The sequence below is a fragment of the Scatophagus argus genome, chromosome 22, assembly GCF_020382885.2.
Source record: "Scatophagus argus isolate fScaArg1 chromosome 22, fScaArg1.pri, whole genome shotgun sequence".
NCBI classification, from domain to species: domain Eukaryota; kingdom Metazoa; phylum Chordata; class Actinopteri; family Scatophagidae; genus Scatophagus; species Scatophagus argus.
Genome location: NC_058514.1, coordinates 404,277 through 429,560, shown reverse-complemented (window position 1 = coordinate 429,560; position 25,284 = coordinate 404,277). Strand labels below are relative to the sequence as shown.

Sequence of the window (25,284 nt, the reverse complement as noted above, 5' to 3'; positions counted from 1 at the left end):
GTTCACCTTTAAAAGCACACGAGCAGGCGTTACCTCCGGTGTGTCCCTGAGGTCCGGGGTCGCTCCTCAGCAGAGCTACGATGGGCCGATCGGTTGGCTAATTAATGAGCTGCAGGCCTCGTGTGAGCGCAGCTTCTGAACAGAGAACTGAACGGCCTGGACTCCAGAGTCTCAGGTGACGCTCTGCACCTCAGAGATCTGAGGTTACGTGTGTGACTCGTGGTTCTCTGCGCGGCGTAAAGGCGCCGTGTTTTTAAACTCACATTGTGGCCGGTTATTCTACCACAGAGCAGTACTGAGGGGTGCAGATACACACAGTACCAGTACTTACTGCAGTGCAGTACGTGGAGTAGACCAAGGGACCTGGTCCCCTGGTTTCTCACTGCGTGTCCATGTGACTCGCTGGCATGATGGGATTGATCAGTGCTGACTGACCGCACTCGTTTTACTCCACAGTGAACTGCAGTCCTGCCCCGTCTCTACACATTGTAGGTGTAGTCTGTCAGGTAGTCCTTCAGCCTGTTGGGTAACGGCAGATCCTGGACCCGCCGTGTTGTTCTGTTGATGGTGATGCGACAGAGGTGCTGCAGCGACGGCGTGGCGATGTACACCGGCCTGGTGAGCAGCAGCTGTACCGTGCCGTTGGGCGGAGCCGCCGAGGGCTGAGAGTTCGACGGCGCCTTGTCGCTGTTCCTGGACAGCTGGACGTAGTGCTCCACCAGGTGGACCACACTGTCAAACTGCTTCAGCTTCGGTTTCACCAGAACCACAGAGTCCAGCTTGAATTTACCGTGTTTGTACTCGATTCGCAGGTTGGTGGGACCCGCGGACGTCATGGCAGAGATGGTAAACAGGTAATCCCTCTGAGAGCTGTCCCGGACCAGGAAGGTGCCCTCTGAGGCGTCCTGCAGGATCTCTTTGGCCTCGTTAGCGGTCAGACTGCCCCAGTACCATCCTGATAGCACACGAACAGGACACAGAACATACAGAGACACACACAGACTTCAGCCACTGTTCAAACCAAAACCCCCGAGTTCAAGTCTGAGCTGCAGTAACAAGTTTCACTTGTGACCAGGACTCAGGACTCGCAGTGAGACCGAAGAACCGGCCGAGCTCATAAATCAGCTGCCTTCACATAAATCTGCCTCCACTGATTTTCACACTGGGAATGTCTGCTCAGCATCTCATCTGTATGGCTTCAGGTTAAAAAATGATGGCTGACAAGACAACCTTTTCATAAATACTTTGTTTCACAGCAGCAGAATTTGGTTCTTGACTCCTGCTTTGTGTTTTCATCACATAACGGCTGCTTTGCATTCAGCTGTAATGTGACGATAAAAAGAATCTGGTGAGTCTGTGGAGACCAGGAGGACTCTGAGACCCACCTGTGTTCTTCAGCTCCTTCATGGCTAAGGCGATGCGGCTCTCGTCTGATTCCACAGCTCTGGCGTTGCTGTTGGCTCGTCTGTCGCTCTCAATGGTTTCTGTGGACTCCGAGGACTGGCAGGTCATTGGACAGATCCAACCTTCAGCCTAATGTTAGGCCCACAGCTCAGACATGGGATGAGATCTGCAGCAGCCCGACGAGAGGGAAGCAAGACGCTGCGGCGGTCTGATCTGTCCTGGACACGAGCAAAGCCGTCAAGACTGCAGCTGGAGAAAACTCCAGATTCAGCTCGTCACCACGTGATATCATCGCTTTACTGCACACTCGTCCCTTCCCTCCGATTCCAAAACATACATAAGAATACAAACCCAGCAGAGGACGACCTGAGACGGAGTTTAACTGTGTCAAGACGCTCGACGCTTTCCGCCGGGTTTTCGGCTTCTCTCCCAGCCTGAAATCTTTGGACAGAACAACACATTGGTAGACGTGAACCTCAGACATCTGCAGTATTTCCTGACAGTTCAGAGAGCAAACGATTCATTGATAAACTTTCAGTAATAATCTGAGTGAGGTGAAAACAACACACTTTACAGAGTCACTCGTAACACCAACTGCAGTCGACACGGCAAAAACATAACGAAGACGCAGGCTTTGATTCAGTAAGAAGAAAGTGAGAAAACAAAGGGGTTAAAGAGACATTAAGTTTTAATGGAGTTCAGCAGAGTTCTAATAAGTTACTGAGCAGCCAGCAGTCAGACTCAGGGAAGAACACACGTTCTTTTTGTGTTGTGGTGTGTTGTCAGTGTGACCCCCGCATCACTACACAACAGACCCTCAGTCTTTAAAGTACTACTGGGTTGCTTAATTATTGGATGCATTATATGCAGAGCTGAAGAGTGGACACTAATAAACCAGAAAAATGTATTTTAGTTTAAGCGATTTCAGCAGAAATTCTGTACTTTACATGACCTCCAATAAACCACCTTAACGCTGGCTGTAATTTCTCCTTCAGTCTTAAATATCTCTTTAAAGGCCACTTTCGTATGTAAGCTGAATTCAGGAGTAGGCAGGAAAATAAATATTGTTGTACAGGGTTTACACGCACCGATGTGAACATGCTAGAAATTTAAGCTTCTCCTTTATTAGATTAATCTTTAATCTTTAATCTTTATAGCTAGAGCATAAATTTATCTGTCAAAACAGCGAGAGTTTTGCACATCATGTGGCGTATTACTTGTCCCGGTCCTCGCTCGAAGACCAGGCGACTGTACGGCTCCTTTAGGCTTATATTTACTTAAAAGAAATCTATCTAAATGTTGCTTTTGTGTGCCGAAATTTAGAATCGACTGTGAGGAGCACATTTTTTTCTGTAGCAGGTTTACGTCACAGCAGCAAACCAAGGTAATGTGAAATTAGCAGAATTTTAAATGGAATTTGGCGTAAGGTGATAGGTTTCCCCAGTTGTCATAATCTTTTATCTGTCCGTCTATATTACAGATATGACGGGGTGAATCGGATGCAGACTCATGGAATGACAACTGAACGGTAATGAAAAATGTAATCACAACAATAAAAAATTATAGTAAAAGTGTATTTTAACACTAACGTAACGTAAGTGACCTTAAACGATTCGAATATTTAATGTAGTTTGGTACAATGTGAGCTTTCTTCATTTCCCGCTAGAACAAATTGAAGAACCAGGCGGCATCACAGGTGCTTTGCGCTGACTCTAATGCTTTTAATCACCACCTCAACTGTCCGGTAACAAACCACTAAATGTTATTAATCCTGCTGTGTAAAATACAAGCAGACGTACCTGAGACGCTCGGTGTCGGAGCCAGCTGCTAGCTAGTCGAACCCGTTAGCTCAGAGCCAGCGGAGCCAGTTTTCCCTCCGTGGACGACATCCCGACATGTCAGCGAAACCCTCCTCCCGTGTGTGTGTGTGTGTGTGTGTGTTGTCACTCTCCGTCTGCTCCTCTTTCCTCTGCCTCACAAATGGCGGGTCACTGCGGAGACGCACGGAGATCCAGCCGTCGGTAAATAAGCTTCAGCTCACAACCGTCAAGTCTGTCAGTCCGGCCAGTCAAAGCTGCGGGGTTCCGGTAAGACCGCCGATTTGTTTCCGTGTCCCAGAGAGCGAGAAAAGCACCGTGTGTGTCCGTCCGTCCGTCACCGAGCTGGGGGCAGACCGAGTCCACCGAGCTGCTTAATAACCGATATCACCATAAACACAAAAGAGGTATTTCCAGGAACTTTCCAGGAATACGGTCACGTGGTCCACAGAGAAGCGATTTAAGGTGGACCGACACGCACACGCCCACACACGCACACACACACACGCACACACACACAGAGCGTTCAGGTGGTCTCCGACATATTTGAAATACAGGTTGAATGCACGTGCTGTGCTGTTTTTCAGACTCCAACAACACACAACTCGCACACACGGCCAGGGTCACAGAGTACAGACAGGGCCGCAACCAGGATCTGAGACACTGAGGTGACCCCCCCAACACACACACACACACACACACACACACACACACACAGAAAATAAGCAAAACAAAACAGTGTCTCTAAAATGTTTCAATGAAAGCTCATTAACTATTCTTAGCGGTAATTCATCTCATCACCGTTACATGTGTAATAAACCACCTTATGTACTTTGCAATGTTGATTGATTTAAAATAATGTAGTGAACTGGGTATCCTGGGAACTGGGAACTGGTATTGCTTTGGAATAACGTACAACATTCCAGAATAACGTTTATTACATTATTTATACATTACATATCACATTCTAATTCTAATTGTAGCTGGTAAATATGGACCTTATTTTAATTACTTCTGGGATACTGAATCTTAAAATTGTTGATTCTGTTATATTTGGCTGCTACGTAAAAATTTGAATGAAGGATTTTTACTTGTAACGGGGTATTTGTACACTGCTCTGGTATTTTTGCTTAAGTGAACTTGTTCTACCATTCCAGTACAGCAGGTGGCGGCGTGCGCCTTTCACGGTGGATTGTAGTCCACGAAGAAGAAAAATCTGAACAGCGAAGAAGAAACTTCGCGCGGGTGTTTTGACTGTTTTGCTAACTGCTACACACACAACACTTAGCAGGAGCTGATCGGCTGTATCATCACAGTGAGTTTATGCTGTGGCTTTTATCGTAAAGAGAGACAACCTTTAAATAAGGCACTAGTTCAGTAAGAGTCGGTAAATATAAATTAAGCTTGTATTCCGTCCAAACAGTCTCACTCTTTTGTACTCGTTTGTACGGAGAGGACATTCGGTAAAAAATAGTCATGTATGTCGTTGCGTTCGTTTTGAAGTTAACTTCGGTATGGCAGGTCAACATTTTAATCAATCAAAATATTAGTGAGATGCTTCGTTATATTGGCCACTTGAATGAGTGCGTCCGGCTGTTAATGATTTCAGTGTTCCACTGAATGAGATGCTGTGTTAAAATACATAGCTGTCTCATTACATTGTGTCATGTGTTTTAATGAAGAAATGCAGGAACACGAAGTACACCCACCATCCACGTCTTTAGTATTTCTGCAGTCTAATCAACCCAGCTGTTCTGCTACAAAGTCTGCTTTTATGGTGTTTATGATGAAGAAGAATCAACTTTATTGACAGTATATATATTTTTACATACACACACTGAATTCGTCTTCTGCATTTGACCCATCCTTAGTTCAACACACACATGCAACACCCGGCAAATTACATGCAGTGAAACACACACAGGAGCAGTGGGCAGCATCAAGCGCCCGGGGAGCATATTGGGGGGTTAAGTGCCTTGCTCAAGGGCACATCGGCCGGCTAATGAAGGAGGGGGCATTTTTCACATTAATCACTCCACCACACCCAAATTTTTCCTGCCCGTCCGGTGGGGGAATCGAACCCGTGACGCTCCGATCACAAGCCGCTTCTCCAACCTCTGGGCCACGGCTGCCCCGTCTCTGTTAACGTTACAGTTTGTGGTGGTGTTGTACTGAACTGCATTATGTTCACAGGGGTTCAGACTGTCTCATGTGAAAACCTTGGAGGCAAAACATCACAAAGTCCTCTCAGGGTAATGTGGTGCAGTACAACAGCTTGTTTTCAGCGCATTAGAGTTTCATTTTGGATCTCGTGATTTTTCAGGCAGTCATGGAGTCCACGGAGAGCAGATTCGCTCACCTGCTGCAGCCAATCAGAGAGCTCACCAAGAACTGGGACATCGACGTGGCTTCAGAGCTGAACGACTATTTAGAAGAAGTAATCAGCAAGACAGAAAATACACTCAGAAATTCTGGTTCAAAACTAATGCTGACTGAGTCTCAGGGGAATCTGACACAGCTGCTGCCACTTGAGCGGTTTAGTGCAGATATCACAGCCATCTCTGTCTCGTTGTGTCTGTAGTTGGATGAGATGTGCATCACGTTTGATGGAGGGAACACCAGGCTGAACTTTGCAGAAGCAGCTCTGTTGATCCAGGGCTCAGCCTGCATCTACAGCAAGAAGGTACATACAAATGCAGAGCAAATATAATACAACACAGTACGAATGAAGCTGAACATCTCCGTCTCTTTCAGGTGGAGCTCCTGCACAGTCTGGTTTACCAAACTCTGGAATACATCAATGACAAGAACAAGAAGTATGACGCTCGTCCGCTCGTCCAGGTCTGAGTGAGTTTTTCTGTTTTTGAAGGACGGGTTCAGATGGTCTTTCTGATGTTTGTCCCTGACAGACGTAACAAGCAGACGGCAGCATCGCAGGAGGGCGACGCAGACGGATGTGGACATGAAGCTGATGATGTTGCTGTGGTAAGAAACACAAACTACACACTGAGTTCCTCTCCCTTAAATTTCAAGATCAAATGTTTAAAAACAGTGAACACATCCACATACACCAGCGATAAAGGTCAGTTTAACAACAGATATTAGTTAGACTTTTGAGTGGAGTTTGGTTTAACTTCCTCTGTTTAAGAAACTTTTATTGTCATATCAGCTAACATTTACATGGTTAAGGTTAAGAAACTAGGACTCAAGTCCTGGGAGCAATGAGTAGAATATAAAAATATGAAATGAAAAGTTGAATAAAATAGAAATATAAGCTAAATAAAAATAGAATATAAAACTAAACATTTAAATAAGGAAGCCAGTTTTAGCGTGTGCAGCATAAATATGCATGTGCAAGTATGTGCAGGATGAGGTAGTCCAGGACAGTAGTCCGTAATATTGCACTTGTAGGATAGAGTGTTTGTAGTGCATTAACTGAATTATTAACTGAATTCTTGTATTTCTGACAACATGATTTTGTTTAAATGACTAAGTTTTCAATGGGAGTTTTCGATGTTGCCGCCGCCTGTGTGAAGATGTCAGGAGGCATTCTGGGTAATGTAGAAAATCTGACAGGCATCTGTTTGTCTCCTTTAGTTCACTCCTTTGGACCTCGACGTGTCAGAGGACTCGCAGAAGACAGACACCGTCACAGTCAGTTCACACCTGTCTCTCCCTCCAAACACAGTTCACACCTGTCTCACTGCCTGAACAACACAGTTCACACCTGTCTCTTTGTCTGACCTGTCTGATGTTCAGACTGCCCAGGTGACTCCTCTGCCTCCTGAGTCTCTGATTCCCCCTGAAAGCAGAGAGAAGCACAAACTTCCTCTCATCAGGTCAGTCAGACACAAACAGTTTGTGTAAAGTTTTGTGATACTGTGACATCACAGAAATAACAGCAGACTGAATCAAGTCTGACACGTTTGTGTTGTGTTATGTTTGAGCAGCTTTGTTCAGGTAGTCATTTGATCACACAGTGTGTTTAAATATTTGAAAGTTGCAGTTGGTCTGCTGACGAGTTGCTGCTTGTGTGTGTGTGTGTCAGTCTGAAAGGTGAGATCCTGTGCAGTGTGAAAGACTTCAGGATCAACATTTTTAACCCAGGAGATGAAGATATGATCCTCCTCACACTGGGATCAGCTGCTTCCAGGCCTCTGCTGGTCCAACATCCTGCCAGCTGTCTGCAGCAACAAGGTGTGACTCCACTCTCAGACCCTCAGAGTGCTGGGCAGGAGGTCAGGAAAATCAATCAGCCAAAATCCACAGTGCTGCCAAAGCTGTAAAAATGACAACAAACTGCTGAGTCATTGATTTGCGGGTCATGTGATTGGACAGCACAGTGTGACATCACCAGCTTAGCTTCAGATTTAAGTGATTTGTGTGTCCTCCTCACTGTGAATAGGCATGTAACTCCAGCTGACTGTCACATGAAATCTAAACTGACACGTGCAGTTTGGATGTCGTCTTGTTAAATGCTTCCTGTTCACCCAGACGCTGCGGCTCCTGTTGATGATGATGATGATGTTGAAGATAACAGAGGAGATGCTGCAGAGGACTTCATCCCTCTAGAGAACAACGTGGAGCTGGAACAGCAGGCCGAGGAGCACGTGGACAGACACCAGGTCTCGGCACTGATGACACGACTTCTCCCTCCAACAGCGTTTCTCATGTTTGCTCCTTCCTGTCACATGTGGCTGGACATTTGTTTGTTTATCTCTTTAGCCAGAGGAGACACATGATCTGTTTTTAAAGTGTTTTTCTTTAGCAGTGAGCTTCACTGCTGCAGAACCTTGACGCTGTTCTCGTCTGCTTCAGGCTCCGAGTGAAGGCAGGACGGTGCGAGAGAGATGGCAGGTCGAAGACCACAATCTGAGGAGGAAGGAAACGCCGACGCCTGCTGTATGTAGAACTCGTCTTCATGCTGTCAAGTCTTGTCCTAAGTTAGTTGTTCTTAAAAATTACAACTGGCGGCTGGATGTTTCAGGTGAACGTGTGGACGCTCCACGACCCGTACGCCGTGCTGGGAGAGGATAAACCCTTTAAATCAGGTGACCTCAGGCCCGCCAGGTGTTCTGTCGCCTGTCGTCCCAGTCTCATTGCTGACACAGGTGTGTTTCCTCTGCAGGGAAGTGTTATAAAGTTCCTGAGGGTCTGGACGACGGAGGGAAGAGGAAAAGAAAGCGACCGGCTTCTCTTCAGGACTTCAGGAGCTGGTTCAGAGGAACCTGTAAGAAAGTTTAATGCCACAGTCCTCACACAGGATTTGGTTGTCAGTCAACTGAATAGCTTCCTTTGTTTGTTGCAGTTGATCCTCCGGAGCACAAACTAAAAAATGGTCCCACCTTTACAGGTAAAAGCAGCCCAAAGCATCAGGCGACACGTCAGCCAAGCCTTTGTTTGAACTCAGACTCAAACATTAGCCAAACCTCAGTGATAAAACTGATGCCAGAGCTTAACTTGATGAAACACTGAGAAAACCCACTGACCTCAGTTCAGTTTGTTGTGTTCAGTCAGTTTCACACAGCACGTTATGCCGTCGGACGTGTGAACATTAAGTTCTGGACGCACTAAACTTTCAGGAAACAAACAAACAAAACTTTCATTTAACTGATTTAACTGACTTCTGTTTCCAGACCTGAACTACATTTACTTGAGCACAATGAGAGACAAACTGAAGACTCGAAGGAAGATCTGCAGGAAGGAGGTGGGTGTGGGTGGGCGGAGTTACTTTCTGTATGTCTGTATGAGGGATTCTGTTGGTTGTGGTCAATGATGCGTTCTGTGATGTCACTCAGGGTGTGATCGTCTCAGATGAGGAGCTGAGGCGGGCCTTCCTGCAGCCGGAGGGGGCGTGGCCACAGCAGCAGGGGGAGGAGCCTGTGGACGGATTCAGGCAGGCCGACCTGCTGGGTAAAACGAACCCGCACACACACTGCTCAGATGAAATTCAGTTTTTACATTAGAACTCCTCTCAAGAACTCGAGCTCACCCTTCAACTCATTTCAGCACACACACTTTCAGTTTGTGCAGGCAGACAGCAGAGGTCTGAGGTCATAAAAGGAGGAGGACGAAACAGGAAGTGTATTCGTTTTATATCTAACGGTGACTAAAGTTTATTGTCCAAAAGGTGGAGGTGACGACAACTCAGACAACGAACATGAAGCGTTTTCTGACGACGTTCCAGCCGAGTTTGGAGGACCAGACTTGATTTTACCAGGTAAAAAACACCTGCCGTTCTGACTGTGTGTTCAACTCAAACTCATTCATCCACATTGACATGAAGTCATTGAGATCAGGAACAAAGACTTCATGGCAGCCAAGCTCTCCAAAGTAAACTCAGACTGAAAGCCTGTTTAGCCTGTTAACTTTCACGTTCAGGTGATCAGAAAACCTTTTTGGTGGCAGAATTTGACTTGTGACGTGCAGAGAGTTGCAGAACAAACAGTTTGTGATGAATTTCATGTTTTGTGTGTGCAGAAACTCAGAAAGATGAACTGAGTTATGAAGATCTGGTGAAGCTGCGTGTGGTAAGTGATCAGCACACACACTTCACTAATGATGGGTAGCAGATCACGAGCACAACAAACACAGTTTTAATGAGAAACCGTTCATGCTGGGGTGGATTCATGGAATCGGCTTTTGTACACAGTACGGTGTGTCGTTTGGTTTGCCTGCTCTTTGAATTCATCAGTGAATCAATGAAAATGAGGAAGTCAGTTGTGAAGAACAGGTTCAACTTGAACAGCACTGACAAATATTATTATCACTTCCTGTTAGTTAATCGCACGATAAATTAAAACGAGCTCCATAAATTCCATAAATTCCATCTGCATCCTTGTTTGTTCTCCTGGTGTCTCCCTCTCCGTACCAAAGAGACTGGATGACCAAAGGCTTCACTCTCGTGTCAGTCACGTGTCCGCCGCAGGCTCTCGTACCACAGAGCGTAGCACGAGAGCCCCGTGAGCAGCAAGCCAGACAAACCGCGAGCTGAGATTTGGAATAAAACAGATGGAACTGGTTTCAAAGCTGAACGCCACAGCTGCAGTGTGGGAGCATTTTGGATTCAAACCGAATGACCGCGGTGAACCACTTAACCTGCGCGAGCAGGTATGTCGCGTTTGTTGTAAAACAGTAGCAACTAAACGCGGCAATACAACAAACATGCATGTGCACCTAAAACATAACCATCCACTGCAGTTTTCCCAGCTGGAACAGATGGGCCGACAGTCCAAAATCACTGGGGTGTTTAATCGACAAACAAAACACAAACAGGGCAGTGCAACATGCTGCACACTCACAGACAGTGTGGTTCGCCTGATCCATAAAGAGATGTCGCCCTTTAATATCGCTGAAAAGCCGGCATTTCGAAAAATGCTGCAAACATTTGCCAGCCAGTACGAATTGCCTGGGAGAACATACGTGTCACAAACGGCAATATTATGGTTTATCCCGTGTGTGTGTGACCGTTCAGGAGCAGCTGGTGGTGAACAGTCGAGGTTACACTCAGGAAACCGCCCTGTCTCAAAGAGTCAAAGACTGGGAGGATCAGATCCGACCTGAACTGGATCAGCAGGTAAACCTGACAGCTGATCTCAGCTTCGTCTCCTCTCACTAAACATCATGTTCAGACTCTGGGCTTTGTTTTTGTGTCACTTCCTGTTCCTGCCACGTCTTTCAGGAGGACCGTCCAGCGTTTGACATCCACGATTACGGCGACAGGATCGTGGGAGCGCTGAAGAGTGTCGGTCACCGCCGATTGTTCTCCTCCGTCGTCGCTGGTTTGGATAACTTTGAAGCCTGCAAATATCTGCTGGCTTCACTGCAGCTGGTAAACCACACACACACACACACAGAGTTTGACCTGACACACTGATGTGATGGACGAAGACGTGACCATGTGCACACACAGAACATTTTCTGGGCTGTTGGACAATCAGCTCTTTGATTTGACAGGTCAACAGCGCCCCCTTGTGGCCACAGCTGCTTGTTTTCTGGCCAAATACAGCACTTCTCACTGTCCTGTGACAGTGCGTGTCTGTTTGTGTTTCCATATGCTGCAGTGTGATGAGCTCTCTGAGCCACCACATTTAACAGAGTGTGTTTGTGTGTGTGTGTGTCAGGCCAACGACTACACGGTGGAGGTGGACAGTGTTGAAGGTCTGGAGGACAGCTTGGACTCGATGGGACTGACTCTGCTCAGCACTCACAGAGCGACAGACAGATTCAAAACTCTGACATCTTTGTCCTGAATGACACGACTCCACCAATGAGTTTGTTTCACTTCAACAGGCATGAATGGACTGCAGTCTCACCTGACTTCACCTGTCTGTACTGTGTACTGTAGTGTGCTTTTCCTTCCTGTTAGCCAATCACTGAATCACGATGTGTCAGAATTATGCTCGAGTGTTTTGTCTCTCAACTCCTTGTTACATCTGAATATTTGTAATAAAACTGTCCACAGACGGTCTAATGATCAAAGAGCCGCTGCTGGTTGTTTTTAGTCACTGAGATGTTTTTGATCAGTGAGCTGATTGGACCACTTAAGATAAAGTGAAGAGTGAGACAAGCCCCGCCCACTTTCTCACCTCCACACTGCTGAGCAATCACAGAGTGAAGTGAGTGTGATGTCAGCTTGTCAGAGGGCTGACCAGTGCCAGGAGCAGACCTAAATGGAATGCAGCCATCATTAAGTACAACAAATGGACATTTTTAGCTGCTTTTCGCTGCTAAACAAACAAACAAACAAAACGACTTTTGGAGCCTGAGGTTTGGTGAATTTGCATACAAATATTGTGGGAACCACGACCTGTAGGAGTTTTGCGACTGATATTTTGGTTGGTTCACTGCAGAACCATGAGATGAGAAGCTGATTTACTGTTTGCTGTGACCAACACAATCGGGACCAAAACCAAAGGTGTGTGAGATGATTTGGGATGTCTGTTACTTTAGCAACATGCTGTTCTGGATGTCAGGAAAACAATAAGATAACACAATCCAAATGCACACAATTTTAATGAAGTTGTTTTCATGATAACGCCTTGTTTTCGTCCGACCGACAGTCCGGTTTACTGAGCTCACTGGTCAAACTGGAAACGATTAACTCTGTTCGATCTTTGGCCTCAAACGTGAGACTGCAGACAAAACGTTTAATTTTCTGTAATTTCAGAGAACGACTGAACACAAGAGAACTAAAGCTTTCAGCACGAGATTCGGTGTCGATGGTCCTGGTGGTGAATGGTGTTTTTGTCGTTTTCTCGTCACATTCGGGTTCTTCAGAGTTTGACGTAGTTGATGATGTGGTTCCTGACGCTCTGAGCGATCTGTTCCTCGTTCTTCATCCTGTTGTAATAGTCCACAAACAGCCCGTCAGGACTGATCAGATAGATCAGGATGGTGTGGTCCACAATATAGTCTCCATCCTCATCTTTGGGTCCGGGACTGGCGTAAACTCTGTAGTCCCGTCCCGCCTCTGTCACCTCCTCTGGAGTTCCTGTCAGTCCGACCAGGCGCGGGTGGAAGTCTTTGACGTAACGGGCCAGCGCTGGCACGTCGTCCCTCTCTGGGTCCACAGTGATGAAGAGGGGCTGGACGGGCGGCAGCGAGGCGTCCCGGTCCAGAGCGGACACCACGGAGCTCAGCTTGTCCAGCTCGTCAGGACAGATGTCAGGGCAGTGCGTGAAACCAAAGTACAGCAGCACCCAGCTGCCTAGGAAGTCCTTCTTGGTCCTGCGCTGCCCCCTGTGGTCCAGGAGGCTGAAGTTTCCCTGACCCACAGCCACCTGTTGCAGCTGCTTCATGCGCTGCTGCTGCAGCTTCTGCTGCTTCTCCAAGTCCACAAACCACCAGGCAGCCAGCAAGCCACCGCCGAACAGCAGAGTCACCGCCAGGCGAGTGGTCAGCTTCAGTTTAGCAGAGCTAACAGACGAGTTCTGACCCTGAGACAGAAAACACCTCTGGGTCAGCTGAGGGAGCCGGCGAGGACAAACAAGTCCGACTTGCTGACGCCCGCAGGTCACTGGTGAGGAGACAAACGTCTTCTGGACCCGAGGAAGGCCTCTCAGAAGTCTTCCTCCTTCACGCAGATCACCCACAATGCACCGGAACCACAGCATCTTTCACTCCGAACGTCTTCCTGCAGCATAAACACGAGATCAGAGGATAAACCGGACACAGGAAGTGTTCGTGTAAAAATACTCCAACACGCACAGACCAAGCTGTATTTTATGTGAACTGTGCCCCTGAAGTACTCCCTGTGTACTCAAATCGTTTCTTCTTGTCAGTGTAACTTGATCAGTCTGTTAAATAAAGGTGTTAAACCGTGGACCTGACTGTTGATGAGTTACGATGTGACTGGACCGTCCTGTTGCGCCGGCCGAGCCGGACAGGACGGCGGTTCGTGGACTCGACTGCCCGTACGGTTCCGATTCTTACATGACAAGCGGTTCATTAGGTTATAGCAAACACAAACTGAATGCTGAACCGTCCAGCTAAGAGGCTAACCTGCTGCGCAGCTAACGTTAGCTAACCGGGACATTAGCTGTTAGCTTGTCTGACAAACAATCCTGTGAGGTTTGGATAAAACGTACCTTTACGTACCTTTGCTCTCCAAACATTCAGCTTCCCTGGTTGAACATGGAGCTAACGGAGTCAAGGTGAGCCGGTTGTGAAGCACATGAGCTTTTACCTCAAACTGAGTTCACTTCAGCCGATTCGACTGAACAGAAAAGGCAGGCACAGGAAAGAGAATAATATTAAAATATCGCCTGAAGAATAAGACATTTGTGTTTAGCTACTACACATAAGCTGTGTTAGTTATAATTCAGATAAACTTATATTTACATGATTCTCTGGCTCAGTCGCGGGTTGATATCAGCAGATTCGTGTCTGTCCCGAGTGATGCTGTAACGACCAAAAACCGTCCACAAGATGGCGCCCTCACGTGACGCATTACTCAGAGCCAAGTGCAGGTTAACTGTACATAAAATAATCTTATAGAAAGTGTTCAGTTAAGAAATGTTTGGATTCACGTTGATAAGTCAGCCTCCAGACCTACAAAGTAAAGTACTGGATGTAAAGCTGTCACCATGGAAACAGCAGCACACAGTTAGCTCGTTGAGGAGGGTGAAGATGTGCAGCCTCCGGTGGGCGGCAGACATCAGCTGAGACATGTCCAAGGGTCTCAGACTGGGACAGGACACGATGAGATGAGGGCGATGAAGATTTCATCAAACTGCTCATTCACAGGCAGATTAGTCTAAGCCTACACTGTTATTATTCTGCATCTCATTATCTCCATTTATCTTGTAGTACTGTACATGATCATATGATATTTTATCAGTGAGCTTACAGATAACGTGTGGTCTCTTATCGTATCGAGGAATGACCAGCTCCATGTCTGTGGTCTCACGTGTTCACTGTTCAGTCTGTGGCAGGCAGACAGTTTCCTCTCACATCTCGGGGCCTTTAATGTCACCCGGCCTGGGTTTGTGTTGCCTAGCAACCGCTCAAATGTGAGACAGGTGTCGAGAGTCTGTAGCACTTCCATCTCTGTCAGCGGGGGTTGGTGAACCAGGGGGTCCTGGTCTTGAATAACACCTGAGATCATACCTGCTGCAAGCCAGTCACAGAGCAAAGGATTTCAATATTTTATGCTGAATACAGCAGTTCCTCATTCATATCATCTAATACTTAATTCAACTCAAACCGACTGCTGGAATCTGATGAGTTGAACTTGTCAGATCCGCTTCGGCCTGGAAGACATGGCGTCCGGGGAAAATGGCTGCCGTGTGGACAGCTGAAGCCTCCTCGTGGCTCCTCCCGGGTCTGATGTTTTCAGCTCATCGCACGCCTCACGTCGTGAGTTGTTCTCTGAATCTGTTCCCACTTTGTTTTTATTGACATTTTTACACGTCAGCCACACACTGAGCTGTCTCATGATCTCCAGACTCTTTAAGTCCTCCATTCAGGTGGGTGGAGACACTGACGTTTTTTAAGATTACTGAAAGATTTGCTGAGGCTGGTATTTTACGATGAGCCCTCATCAAGCAGGTTTCGGTTTGGTATCAGATATGCAGGACTGACCAACTGCTGTCCGGTTCATAAAAGAAACCCTTTGCCAGTTTTCTGACATCTTACAAACAAATGTCAGAGAAGATGAAGCCCTGTGGCTCGTCTGTGTGGACTGCAGTACAGGAGATGAACTCTGCTGTCCTTGTGTCAGGAAACGGTTAATAAATGACGTCACGGAGGTGAATTGTGTATTCATGCCTTGGCCTCTGCTGTCTGTAGCATGTAGTGACGTCACTCTGCATCACAGTGGGAGAGGAGCTGATGCTGAGGAGGAAATATAGGACAACAGGAGGAGGACGTGAGGTCTGCAGTCTCCACAGAGCTGAGCCGCACCGTCTCAAACGTCAGGTATTTATTTATCCTGCGTGTTCGTCGCATGTTGTTGTTGTGGTGGATGATTTGTGCTGAATCTGCTCAGCAGTTAGAGACCTCAGAGAGGATTTGACAGCAGAGGACAAACACAAAGGAAGGTCATTCAGAGACGGATCCGGACCCTGCAGACCGGCACCACAGCCACACAGTAACTCCAGTTCTGCATCTGTGAGAATTTCTCATCTCTGCTAACTTTACACCTCTGATCCACACATTTATCTGATCAGGTATTTTGCTCATTCAGATCAATAATACAAAATATAATCAAGAAATGATTTGGAATAAATCACGATTGATTATATCAAACTATTGATCCCATGTTGAAACGAGCTCCATCTTCACCGGCTGTGATGAACACGTTACTGCAGTGGTCTACCAGGGGTTACGCTCACATTCTGCTCTGCGGTGTGTTGACGCTCGTACTGCAGTATTTCTACACTGCAGTATCAGTACTTCCTCTGAAGTAAATTATCTGAGTACTCCTGGCTTAAAAGGACATTTTGACTTATGTTATTTTTTTTACAGTGGCAGGAAGTGGAGAAGCATCAGTGGCTCAAACTGGCATACTGGGCCAGTAGGTGGCGCTAAAGTCTACATTAGCAATGCATCAAACACCAGAGAAGAGCAACTTATTAAATACGATGATCCAAACCCAAAGAAAGCCTGTAATTAGACGTGCTGACTAACCTGCCGTCCACCTCCGCTTGACTTCAGCTCATTCCAGAAAACAGCGAGGGCTTGATGATGTCATCGTTTCTCAGACGCTTTGTTTCACTTCAAAGTTTTAAAAAATCTTTGTTTCAGTGAATTAAAATGTGCTTGAAAGTGCCAGAGTAGTACAGTAATGTTAGAAAATATCTGGTTCTGAGGGACAGAACTACGCCTCCCAAGGTGCACTTCACCCCCAAACATCCAATCACAGAGCTTCACGGTTGGTCACATGGGCTCCACTAATGCTCGTCACAAGCCGACAAAACCTTCACAGCATTTTGAATGTGTTCACCATCAGATTCTGTCTTGTCTCCATAGCAACAGCAGCTGAGGCTCAGGGGTAATGCAGTCCAAGTGTAAATAATTCAACACAAACCTCATCCAAAGCACATCTGAAAGACTATCACTGAGAGCAGGGAGGATCATCTGCTTCCCCTCCTCCCCCTCCTCCCCCCCTGTCTCCTCCAGCCTCCAGCAGGATGAAGGGACCGCAGTGGCTCGGTGTGACCGGAGCGTGAGGAGCCTCCCCGGGCTCCGTGTGCCTCGTCCTCTGATCCTCCTTCTCTGTGCAGCGTCTCTCCTCCGTCAGCTGAAGACATGGATGGACTCCGCCTGCCGCCCGTCATAGAGGAGGTCCTGGATGCGTCCGGTCAGTCTGTTTACATGTCATCGGTTTCTGAACTTGCTGCACAGTCACAGTCCTGACTGATGAGGAAAAACATTCTGTTTGCTGTGCAGTGAGGTGTGTTGATCATCTCTTTGACAGTGATGCTGTCACTGCCAGGACACGCACATGTCACACAGGTAATCGGTACATCCCATTAGGTGACCAGCCACCCGGCTGGATTCAGTTCAGTCAATCAGTTTCCTCATCTGAGTCAATCTGTCAGATGTGAAGTGAGTACAGGTACGAGTACCGTCAGATGGAAAGTCTAAAGTACGAGTCATTTTGTTTGTAAATCCTGCATTTATTGTCTGACAAACAGACTGTTCCTCCGCCTTCATGTCACTGCTGCTCGCATCTGTTTCTCCCTCATCACCACTAGATGGCGACAGTTCCTAAAACACTGTCTCGCTCCACAGCAGTCATTTCAAAGTGAAATACAAACTGCTAAATAAAGAATGATGTTTGTGTTTGTGTTTGTCCCTGATGGGCTCCTGTCACCAGCCTGCCTGAGGGCTTTAAAGCACCCAATACTGATCTTCTCTGTTAAAGACGAGCTCTGTGAGCTGAAGGCGGAGAAGCCGCTCATGTTGGCAGAAACTCTGACCGCCAAAGAGAGGGAGTCCCTGGAGGAGAAGGAGGAGACGGTGGGAGATGGAGAGAAAGGCCAGCAGGAGGAGGAGAAGGAGGTGACAGAGGAAAAGGAGGAGGAAGAGCGAGGAGGGAAGGATGAAGAGGAGCTGGAGGAGCTGAGAGCTCAGGTGGTGCAGCTGCTGCTGGAGCTGGAGGAGACCAGGGAGGTTTCCCAGAGACACGAGGAGAGTTTCCTGGAGCTACAGGGTCAGTACTGACACCTCTGTCAGCTGTGTTGACACCGAGTGTGGGCGATAAACTGAAGGACGCTGCGTCATGTCTCTGATCTCAGGTCTGTTAGAAGACGAGCGCCTGGCCAGTGCCCATCAGGCAGAGAGCTTCACCAGACAGATCCAGAGACTGCAAGGTACGAACACACTGTAAAGCCCTCGGTCGCAGCGCGAGTGCGAGTTAAAGATTACAAAGAAACTTTCGGAAATAGTTTTACTTTGCTAAAATGTCCTGATTGAACTTCCCCTCCTCCAGCTCAGCTCCGGTCAGTCCAGGAGGAGATGGACAGTCTGGAGGAGGAGAAGCAGAGCGAGTTGGAGGAGGCGCAGGAGGAGCTTCGCTCGGCTCAGGAGGAGGTGCTGTTGCTGCAGCAGGCCGCTGAGGAGGCGGCAGCGGAGAGGGAGAACGACATCGCCTCCCTGCAGGAGGAGCTGTGTCGGCTGAGGGCGGAGCTGCAGCGACTCCACGTCACGGCGCAGGAGTACGAGCTGGAGATCACAACGCTGAGGGCCGAGATCAGCATGAAGAGCCAAAGCACAGACGCTCAGGGCCACGGTAACTCCACCCCCGCCGCACACACCTGTCCCTGATAACACGTGTGTTGATGTTCTGTTAGAGAACCAAGCTGCAGTCTGACTGGAGCTCAGCAGAGCTGGTGAAACCCTCAGCTGCTCTCACATCACTTTCAGCTTTCATTCATGTCAGGTCAATAAATGATCAGCTTCTTGGTTCGGAATCAGGACTTTGACTCCTCAGATCTGATCTTATGTTTGATTTCAGAGTCGACTTTGAGTTCACAGCTCAGAGGCACATAAACTTGAAACCGTAGAGTCACACAGTCTCACAGGTAGGCTCACCTGTGTGCAAGGAGAAGCAGATTGGAATGTCTGTGTGTGTTCAGGTGACGTGAGTCAGCTGAAGGAGGAGATCGTCTCTCTGACGGACCAACGACAGACTCTGACCAGCGACAACAAAGAGCTGAGCAACAAAGTGGAGCAACTGCAGCTGCAACGAGACGCGTGAGTGGCTGTCGATCACACGTCACTGAAACAGAAACCTCATACTTCACCATCACCTCTACAAAACTGCTTTTGCTTAAAATGTACACTTTTTGAATGCGGTTCTGCACTGAGTGAAAACAAGCACCGACACATCCTGATGATCCAACTTCTTCTGACTGCAGGGTCCTGCTGAGCAGGTGTGATGATGTGTACCTGGCAGTCAGAGTGGAGGGCGACGTAGAGCACGAGCGGGACGACCAGCTGAAGGCCGGCTCTTACATCACCCTGTCTCAGTCCGGTCCTGAACACCAGGAGAGCCATCCGGAGGATCCGGACTCCTCATCAGTCCAGGAGAAGGTCTGCAGCTTGGGGCTCAACGTCCTGAAGGTCCAGCTGAGACAAGCTGAGGATGCGGCTCACAAAGTCCAGAGAGAGGTGTGATGGTGACAAATTTATCCTCATAAAAATCTTCAGAAAGAGGAACTGTTGTGTTCCACCTGCTCAGGGACAGGTGATAAAATCAATCAGTCGCCCTCTGGTGAACACACAGACGTAATCCTACTCTGTACGCTCAGTCACCAGTTCAGCCCCACTTTAAAGCTGTCTGTCCTCTGAAGCTGTCTGTCTTCCTGTCAGTGCGACGGTCTGAAGGTTGAACTGATGGAGCTGCAGCAGCTGTACGACAGCAGCCAGCGGGAGCGAGAGGCGCTCGAGCAGGAGCTGCGGTGCTGCAAGGCCGAGCTCCAGAAACTGGTGGGCAGGAAGTCACAGGTGAGAGGCCAAGAAGAAGAACGGCGTGTTTTGTTCTTGTCACCTGTATGTGATTCCTGACTTTAGAGCAGTCGAAGCTGTTGTTCACTCTGCTTCAGAGTCTGTTTCATTGACTAAAATGTTGTTCTTCAGACTGGAACACCAGTGCGCTTGGTGTGAAATGAATCCTGCAAATACAGTGAGGGTTGAAACTTTTGGATCCAGAAAATTAAATTCTCTCACACGGACGCGTGAATGCAATTGTGTAAAAAATGAAGATGAGTGCGACTCAGTGAAAAGAACTTTAAACACGGCTGTTCTCTTTGATTTGTGGTTTGCGGTCGGTGCAGCTCTGTTGCTGCCTGTGTTGCTGGTTGTTATCGTTTTGTTGTGAGCTTCTTCTTAACATCCGTCACCACTGGACAGTTTGTTTCTGTCAAAGTCATCATCTGTTTGTTTATACGTCTACTTCAGCCTTCAGCAGGAGTCAAAATTAGACTTTATTCAGCTGTCAAATGATAAGCAAACAGCTGAGCGTGACAGTCAGCGATCTGATTGGCTGATAACATGTGAATCCAAACATCTAGAGTCTGTTCACTGAGGTGTGGACCACAATCACAGTCCCAAAGCAGGGGAGTCTGGGTTTCAGCTGGACTTGAGAAGAGATTTGGGATTTGACTGTCAAGAATGGGCCTGAGACTTTGGGACTTGATTTGAGACTGCCTTGACTTGACTCGACGGACTTGAGACTGGACCTGACTGGACTTACCTGGCACAAATCTGCCTGTCTGGGACTGACATTGGGACTTGAGAACTCACTTGGACCTTGACTTGCCTTGGGACACACAGGACCTACTTTTTGCTATTTACTATTTGAATGTCAACATTTGAGACTCGCGTGAGACTTTAAGACTTGGACCCTCCGAGCTTCACTTTCTTGACTCCTGATTTCTTGAGGTTTGACTTGAGACTCGGGTCTGGCCTTGACGTGGGACTTGACACTTGACGAGACTCGACTGTGTACTAGACCAGGGTCGAGACGGACGTGAGTCTGGACTCGGGGCCAGGAAACAGTGACGTCGTCCCACCGTGGCTCCTCCCCATCATACCGCTCTCTAACAGTCTGGTGCTCCACAGTCGTGGTCCTGCTCGTGGTTGACCCGCTCTGCAGTGCTGCTGGTTGTGAGGGCAGCACTTCAAAGGGTCAGGTGCAGATCTTAAATGACAAGATGAAGGTGTTTGGAACTTGACTCCATCTTGTCTTTGAGCATCGTTGATGTGGTTCTCTAATTGCCTGCTCTTTCTGTTTCCTTCCTTCCCTTCATCGTCATCTTTTTATCTGATCATCTTTGTTTCACATGAGTTCAATCAAATTCTCTGTAAATTTGATGCTTGCTGATGCTCGGCTTTCCTGCCTACCGATCTGTTTCCTTTGTCCTTTGTCTGTTTTTTCTTGTTTCCGTTGGCTCCACACTCGACGCGTTCTGACTTTGTTATTCTGATTGATGGTTTTATTTCCTCTCACGACCCTCTCTCCATGCCTCCCTACACTCCTACCTTCTGTCTTTTCCCCAGAACTGCACTCGTCCGTCAGAGCCCCCTGTTCTCTCCATCCCCTTCATAGGAATGATTGTAATAGTGGCCTTGATTTGGTGCTGGTGGGAGGAGCTGGCATCCTAGAGGGCACCAGGTATGGCCTCACCCTTCTTTCTCGACCAGACGTTCTGCTTCCTTTGTCATCCGAGAGTGTCTGAATGGTGGGGTTGAGTCCGAGCTAACTGCCCCGATGAACACTGGTTGTTTCTGTTCTGTATGGCACAAGTATGACTGATTTCTCTGTACAATCTGTGGCGTAAAAGTTCCACCTCGTCCTATGAAGGACGTGTGGTCCAACCAACAGGTTCAAAGTGTTTCTTGTGCTGCTACGTGACATCTGAGCTGTAGTCAGAAGAAATGAAGAGAGCTGAGGGAGAACTTCAGGCTCCACCCACTTTAACGTGTCCTTGCAGCTGACCAATCACAGCAGGCAGTGAGTGATGTCAGATTGTTTTGGAAAGTTCCAGAGGACACTGGCAAGTACATTGAGGCAGATTGAGGCCTTCCTCCACAGACCATCTGATAATTTGATGTGGGAAAATCAGGATCCCCACTCTGGACGGGAGCCTTTGTCCCAAAGCTGATTTTTCCCCCTCATCCTTTGTCTTGTTTCTCTGGTTCAAGAATTCATTAAGAACTTTTTGCATGCAGATTGAAAAGGCTCATTAACCACATTTAAACGTATCAGTGTTCAGTGTTTGGCAGCACCTGAGGTTTGTCGTTTGGTCTGAAAACACATTAAAGGTGCCCTTGAATCCACTCCTGTTCCTCACTGAAAACCCCCGTAGAGCTGGTTTTTAGAGGAATTTAAAACCTGAATTGTTTTGCTGTCTGACTGACTGTTGCTGCCTCCACCAGACAGAGTTTTGTCACTGACAACACTGTTCAGCACTGTAAAACTGTACAGGGCGCCGCTAAAAGACATGAACCAAGGACAGCAGGGGTAGAATCACACGAGGTCCTCAGGTCGTCCCCCTCCACTCTGATTTGAGGCGAGCGTGCTGACCGTGTTAATGGAGGAGTGAGGAGCGAGGCTGGCGGCTGGGACTCCGTCAGGACTGCTGCTGTGGTGACCGAGCGAAGGGCTCGGCGTGCAGTCTGAACTTGACTGGCGAGTGGAGGCAAACAACCATGAGGTGCTGATTCCAGTTTCACATTTGTGTTGTGCTAAGTAGTCTAAAACGACTGATTTCAGAGGCTAAACGTTTGATTCTGTTTCCTCTGTCCTGTCAAGTTCATGACGAAAGCTTTCAGTTTTGCTGCTGATTTGCCGCCCACATGGAAACTTGGTGGATTTCCGTGTACGAGCAGATTCGGGTGACGTCCGAGCTGATCTGCGCGTCATCGTCAGCAGCTGACCACATTAGTATGGACGAAATCTGAAACTTTCGTTGTTCATCCTGATGGGTTTTTGATGTTATTTCTTCTCTCCATCAGCAGAGTGACGCTGAAGGCTGGAACCTGGCGGTGGCAGCGGTTGCCGTGGCAGCTATTGTAGTTCTGGTTGTCCCCAGCTTCATCAGGGCCTGAGGACCTCACAGGAAGTGACCTCGCTAGAAAGTGTGGGACTGTTGGATTACTGTCACCCTCATACATGTTGCTGTCCTGACGCTGCTGAGACATCCACACCCGAACGCCACAGACGTCAGCGAGTCCTGCAGGGGAAAGCGATAAAATGTACAAAGTGGTCCATAAAGACTCTTCCTGCAGGAGGTCAGTCGGTCAATTTCTCGATCAGCTGTGGCTTTTTCGAGCATCCACCATCATGAACAGTTTGACTGGAAGTCGTCATTTTGCATGTTTTTAAAAGTTTTAAAATAACCAGAGGCGGATCATCAGAAACTGCTTGAGGCTTGTGCTGATGAGGAGGCTGCGTCTGCAGACAGGCAGGAGTACTTTGAAGCAGTAATACCACAGTGTAAAAATACTCAGTTTAAAGTAAAGGTCTTACATTCAAAAATATTACTTTAGTAAAAGTACACAAGTACGCAAAATGCACTTAATGTATCAGAAGAAAAGCCACAGAGTGTCATATTAGTACAAATATCATATTTTTGAATGGAATAAAAAATTGTCAAATTTTATTTATTGACATATGTTTTGTATGTAAGAACTAAACATGTAAACTAACAAGTAACTTCATAAATAATAAGTAAATACATTTGGTGGAGTAAACCGTAGAATATTTCCCTTCAAATGTGTTGGAGTAGAAGTAGCACAGAAAAGTAAAGTATAAGTACCTCCCGGTTGTATGATTGTACTTCTTGAGTAAATGTACATCAAAAACCACAAACTACAGATCAGATTCCGACCAACACAAGTACGCAGCATGAATACTGCAGGTTTTATTTGTATAATTCAAGTTTTTCTGTCGTATTTTTGTAAACCAAAGCATCACAAACTAAGAGCTTCCACAGTAAACAACATGTAGTCCAGGCTTCTTGTTGCCTGCTGTTGGCTCTCAGTGGGATCAGCAGGTTTTTGGTTCACATGGAAACCATCAGTGAGCAGAGAGGTGATGGACACGAGAACCGGACCTTCACTCAGAGCTGCAGCTCCAGTCAGCTGGCTGATCGCGTGGTGACTTTGTCAGCGATCGGATTCGCTGATGACGGCAGCAGATGAAATTTGATTGTTTAGCGTTTTAACACACTGACTCTGCTTTCGTCCTGCTTTATTTTATTTTGCTTTACGTTATCACATTTCTGTCCATTAATGTGAATTCAATCCTGTTGAATTTAAAATGTCTTTCTGTGTGTCTACAGAAGTAAAATTGCACTTTTTAAAAAGACTTTGGAAAGTTCCTCCTGATGAGATTACTGAGTCAGAGTCGGTTTTGAGCTCAGAATGTGCCAGAGTTGCTTTACATTTTAGAGGAATATTTTTGTTTTCAGGGGAAAGCTGAAAGAGCAGCACATGTCTTAGAAAATGTGACAACTCCAGATGAAATTCCACTTAGACATAAAGATCAATGATTTACGAATATGTTTCACTTCTTTACCGCATCCCGATTCATGTTTACACTGAATCAGTGACCAAATAATCAGAGAATATCGAATCAGATGACTGTGATCCTCTTTAGCTGCTTGGAGTCGAGTATTTATGTGAAGTAAAAACTTTTTTGTGTTTTGTGGTGGTGCATGTGACTTTGAGGATAAAGACGTTCCAGTTTCATACGATCACCAGCAACGTGTTGAGATATAAAACAAAAGCTTCCCGCCTGCTGCTGAGGCCGACAGAGAGTGGACCAAGCGTCCGAAACACTGGACCGGACTGTGGCGGACTGTGGCGGACTGTGGCGAACACGTGACAGTTCTTTACGTCCCAATCGATCCAAGTGACCAAACTAAAAACTGATTGCAAGTCAAAACCATAAGACACAAAGTCACAATTTCCACTTAAAGTCTAAATCACAAAGTTTTGACACATTGAGGCATAAGTATGAGATAAAAAGTGAAAATTCTTTAAACTGTTGTGATTTCCCGGGTTGAAATTAATAAGACAGATTTCAGTTCACTTGCTTTCAGGGGTTTCTTGCAGGTGGTTGTAGTTTCCAGTTGTTTCTCTCATCTGTGACTTGTGTGATTTGTTGCAAATTTCCCAACAGGAAACGCCAGAGTCATCCTGTAAAATGTAGTGAAATGTGAACATTAGTGAGAAGTGAAACAGTCGATGACTGAACCTCAATCAGTTTTTATCTTTGCTTTTTTATTTGTTGGTAAAAACTCAAAATCTTGCCGGAAGCTGGATGTTAATGTCACTCTGTACTACCCTGTAATACTCTGTACTACTGTGTACTGCTCTGCTGTAGGTTTCTTTTATGTAATAGTGTGTAATAATAGAAAAGCAGGTCAGTCAGATCAGAGACCTGGATCAGTCCGTCCCCGCTGCGTCCTGACAAACGTCCTCTCGCCGTGGACCTCAGTCATTTATGGTCATCGGCCCACACGTGCATGAGAACGGCCGAGTAGATCCAGACCCTGTAGCAGCTGTGGCGTTAGCCGATGCTTGCTGAATATGACAGTGGTAGCAT

At 47.0% G+C, this 25,284-nt stretch overlaps 4 protein-coding genes across 18 annotated transcripts; 2 read left to right on the top strand and 2 right to left on the bottom strand.

Annotated features, from left to right (window-relative positions):
• Positions 1 to 13: 13 nt before the first annotated feature.
• Positions 14 to 3,341, bottom strand: socs2 (suppressor of cytokine signaling 2). 4 transcript variants are annotated; one of them, XM_046378561.1, is made up of 4 exons: positions 3,204 to 3,341; positions 1,742 to 1,845; positions 1,386 to 1,622; positions 14 to 955 (listed from the first exon to the last, which is right to left on the bottom strand). In XM_046378561.1, the coding sequence occupies exons 3-4, from the start codon at positions 1,510 to 1,512 to the stop codon at positions 480 to 482; spliced, it is 603 nt and encodes a 200-aa protein (XP_046234517.1). In that variant the 5' UTR covers positions 1,513 to 1,622; positions 1,742 to 1,845; positions 3,204 to 3,341; the 3' UTR covers positions 14 to 479. The 4 variants fall into 4 exon arrangements, with proteins under 4 accessions (XP_046234517.1, XP_046234519.1, XP_046234516.1 ...); XM_046378563.1 differs by having other exon boundaries at positions 1,386 to 1,617; XM_046378560.1 differs by having other exon boundaries at positions 1,756 to 1,845.
• Positions 3,300 to 11,702, top strand: ncaph2 (non-SMC condensin II complex, subunit H2). Of its 4 annotated transcripts, none has more exons than XM_046378553.1 (20): positions 3,300 to 3,491; positions 5,545 to 5,658; positions 5,803 to 5,904; positions 5,976 to 6,037; positions 6,131 to 6,206; positions 6,819 to 6,875; positions 6,981 to 7,060; positions 7,270 to 7,418; positions 7,716 to 7,846; positions 8,040 to 8,123; positions 8,209 to 8,272; positions 8,350 to 8,451; positions 8,530 to 8,574; positions 8,858 to 8,928; positions 9,020 to 9,134; positions 9,352 to 9,441; positions 9,702 to 9,751; positions 10,696 to 10,797; positions 10,903 to 11,052; positions 11,345 to 11,702. In XM_046378553.1, the coding sequence occupies exons 1-20, from the start codon at positions 3,300 to 3,302 to the stop codon at positions 11,471 to 11,473; spliced, it is 1,965 nt and encodes a 654-aa protein (XP_046234509.1). In that variant the 3' UTR covers positions 11,474 to 11,702. The 4 variants fall into 4 exon arrangements, with proteins under 4 accessions (XP_046234509.1, XP_046234512.1, XP_046234513.1 ...); XM_046378556.1 differs by lacking the exon at positions 3,300 to 3,491 and adding an exon at positions 3,497 to 3,628; XM_046378557.1 differs by lacking the exon at positions 3,300 to 3,491 and adding an exon at positions 3,662 to 3,686.
• A 515-nt stretch (positions 11,703 to 12,217) lies between these two features.
• LOC124053429 (protein SCO2 homolog, mitochondrial) lies at positions 12,218 to 14,219 on the bottom strand. Of its 2 annotated transcripts, none has more exons than XM_046378559.1 (3): positions 14,064 to 14,219; positions 13,811 to 13,938; positions 12,218 to 13,356 (listed from the first exon to the last, which is right to left on the bottom strand). In XM_046378559.1, the coding sequence occupies exon 3, from the start codon at positions 13,334 to 13,336 to the stop codon at positions 12,497 to 12,499; it is 840 nt and encodes a 279-aa protein (XP_046234515.1). In that variant the 5' UTR covers positions 13,337 to 13,356; positions 13,811 to 13,938; positions 14,064 to 14,219; the 3' UTR covers positions 12,218 to 12,496. The 2 variants fall into 2 exon arrangements, with proteins under 2 accessions (XP_046234515.1, XP_046234514.1); XM_046378558.1 differs by having other exon boundaries at positions 13,821 to 13,938.
• A 980-nt stretch (positions 14,220 to 15,199) lies between these two features.
• LOC124053950 (coiled-coil domain-containing protein 136-like) lies at positions 15,200 to 23,542 on the top strand. Of its 8 annotated transcripts, none has more exons than XM_046379563.1 (12): positions 15,200 to 15,641; positions 16,695 to 16,732; positions 16,845 to 17,025; positions 17,593 to 17,880; positions 17,966 to 18,040; positions 18,160 to 18,459; positions 18,806 to 18,923; positions 19,088 to 19,340; positions 19,542 to 19,676; positions 21,231 to 22,387; positions 22,486 to 22,617; positions 22,689 to 23,542. In XM_046379563.1, exons 3-10 carry the CDS (start codon positions 16,974 to 16,976, stop codon positions 21,333 to 21,335), a joined length of 1,326 nt encoding a protein of 441 aa, XP_046235519.1. In that variant the 5' UTR covers positions 15,200 to 15,641; positions 16,695 to 16,732; positions 16,845 to 16,973; the 3' UTR covers positions 21,336 to 22,387; positions 22,486 to 22,617; positions 22,689 to 23,542. The 8 variants fall into 8 exon arrangements, with proteins under 8 accessions (XP_046235519.1, XP_046235518.1, XP_046235517.1 ...); XM_046379562.1 differs by having other exon boundaries at positions 15,712 to 16,732; XM_046379561.1 differs by lacking the exon at positions 16,695 to 16,732.
• Positions 23,543 to 25,284: the final 1,742 nt, after the last annotated feature.

Bases quoted from the DNA above. Each gene is read 5' to 3' on its own strand.
- socs2 (XM_046378561.1), bottom strand. From the start codon at position 1,512: ATGACCTGCCAGTCCTCGGAGTCCACAGAAACCATTGAGAGCGACAGA. The intron at 956-1,385 runs GTGGGTCTCAGA...GTGTGCTATCAG, and splicing joins GAAGGAGCTGAAGAACACAG to GATGGTACTGGGGCAGTCTG.
- ncaph2 (XM_046378553.1), top strand. From the start codon at position 3,300: ATGTCAGCGAAACCCTCCTCCCGTGTGTGTGTGTGTGTGTGTGTGTTG. The intron at 8,575-8,857 runs GTAAAAGCAGCC...TTCTGTTTCCAG, and splicing joins AAATGGTCCCACCTTTACAG to ACCTGAACTACATTTACTTG. The intron at 9,442-9,701 runs GTAAAAAACACC...TTGTGTGTGCAG, and splicing joins ACCAGACTTGATTTTACCAG to AAACTCAGAAAGATGAACTG.
- LOC124053429 (XM_046378559.1), bottom strand. From the start codon at position 13,336: ATGCTGTGGTTCCGGTGCATTGTGGGTGATCTGCGTGAAGGAGGAAGA.
- LOC124053950 (XM_046379558.1), top strand. From the start codon at position 17,499: ATGATGTTTGTGTTTGTGTTTGTCCCTGATGGGCTCCTGTCACCAGCC. The intron at 18,460-18,805 runs GTAACTCCACCC...GTGTGTGTTCAG, and splicing joins CACAGACGCTCAGGGCCACG to GTGACGTGAGTCAGCTGAAG. The intron at 19,341-19,541 runs GTGTGATGGTGA...TCTTCCTGTCAG, and splicing joins CTCACAAAGTCCAGAGAGAG to TGCGACGGTCTGAAGGTTGA.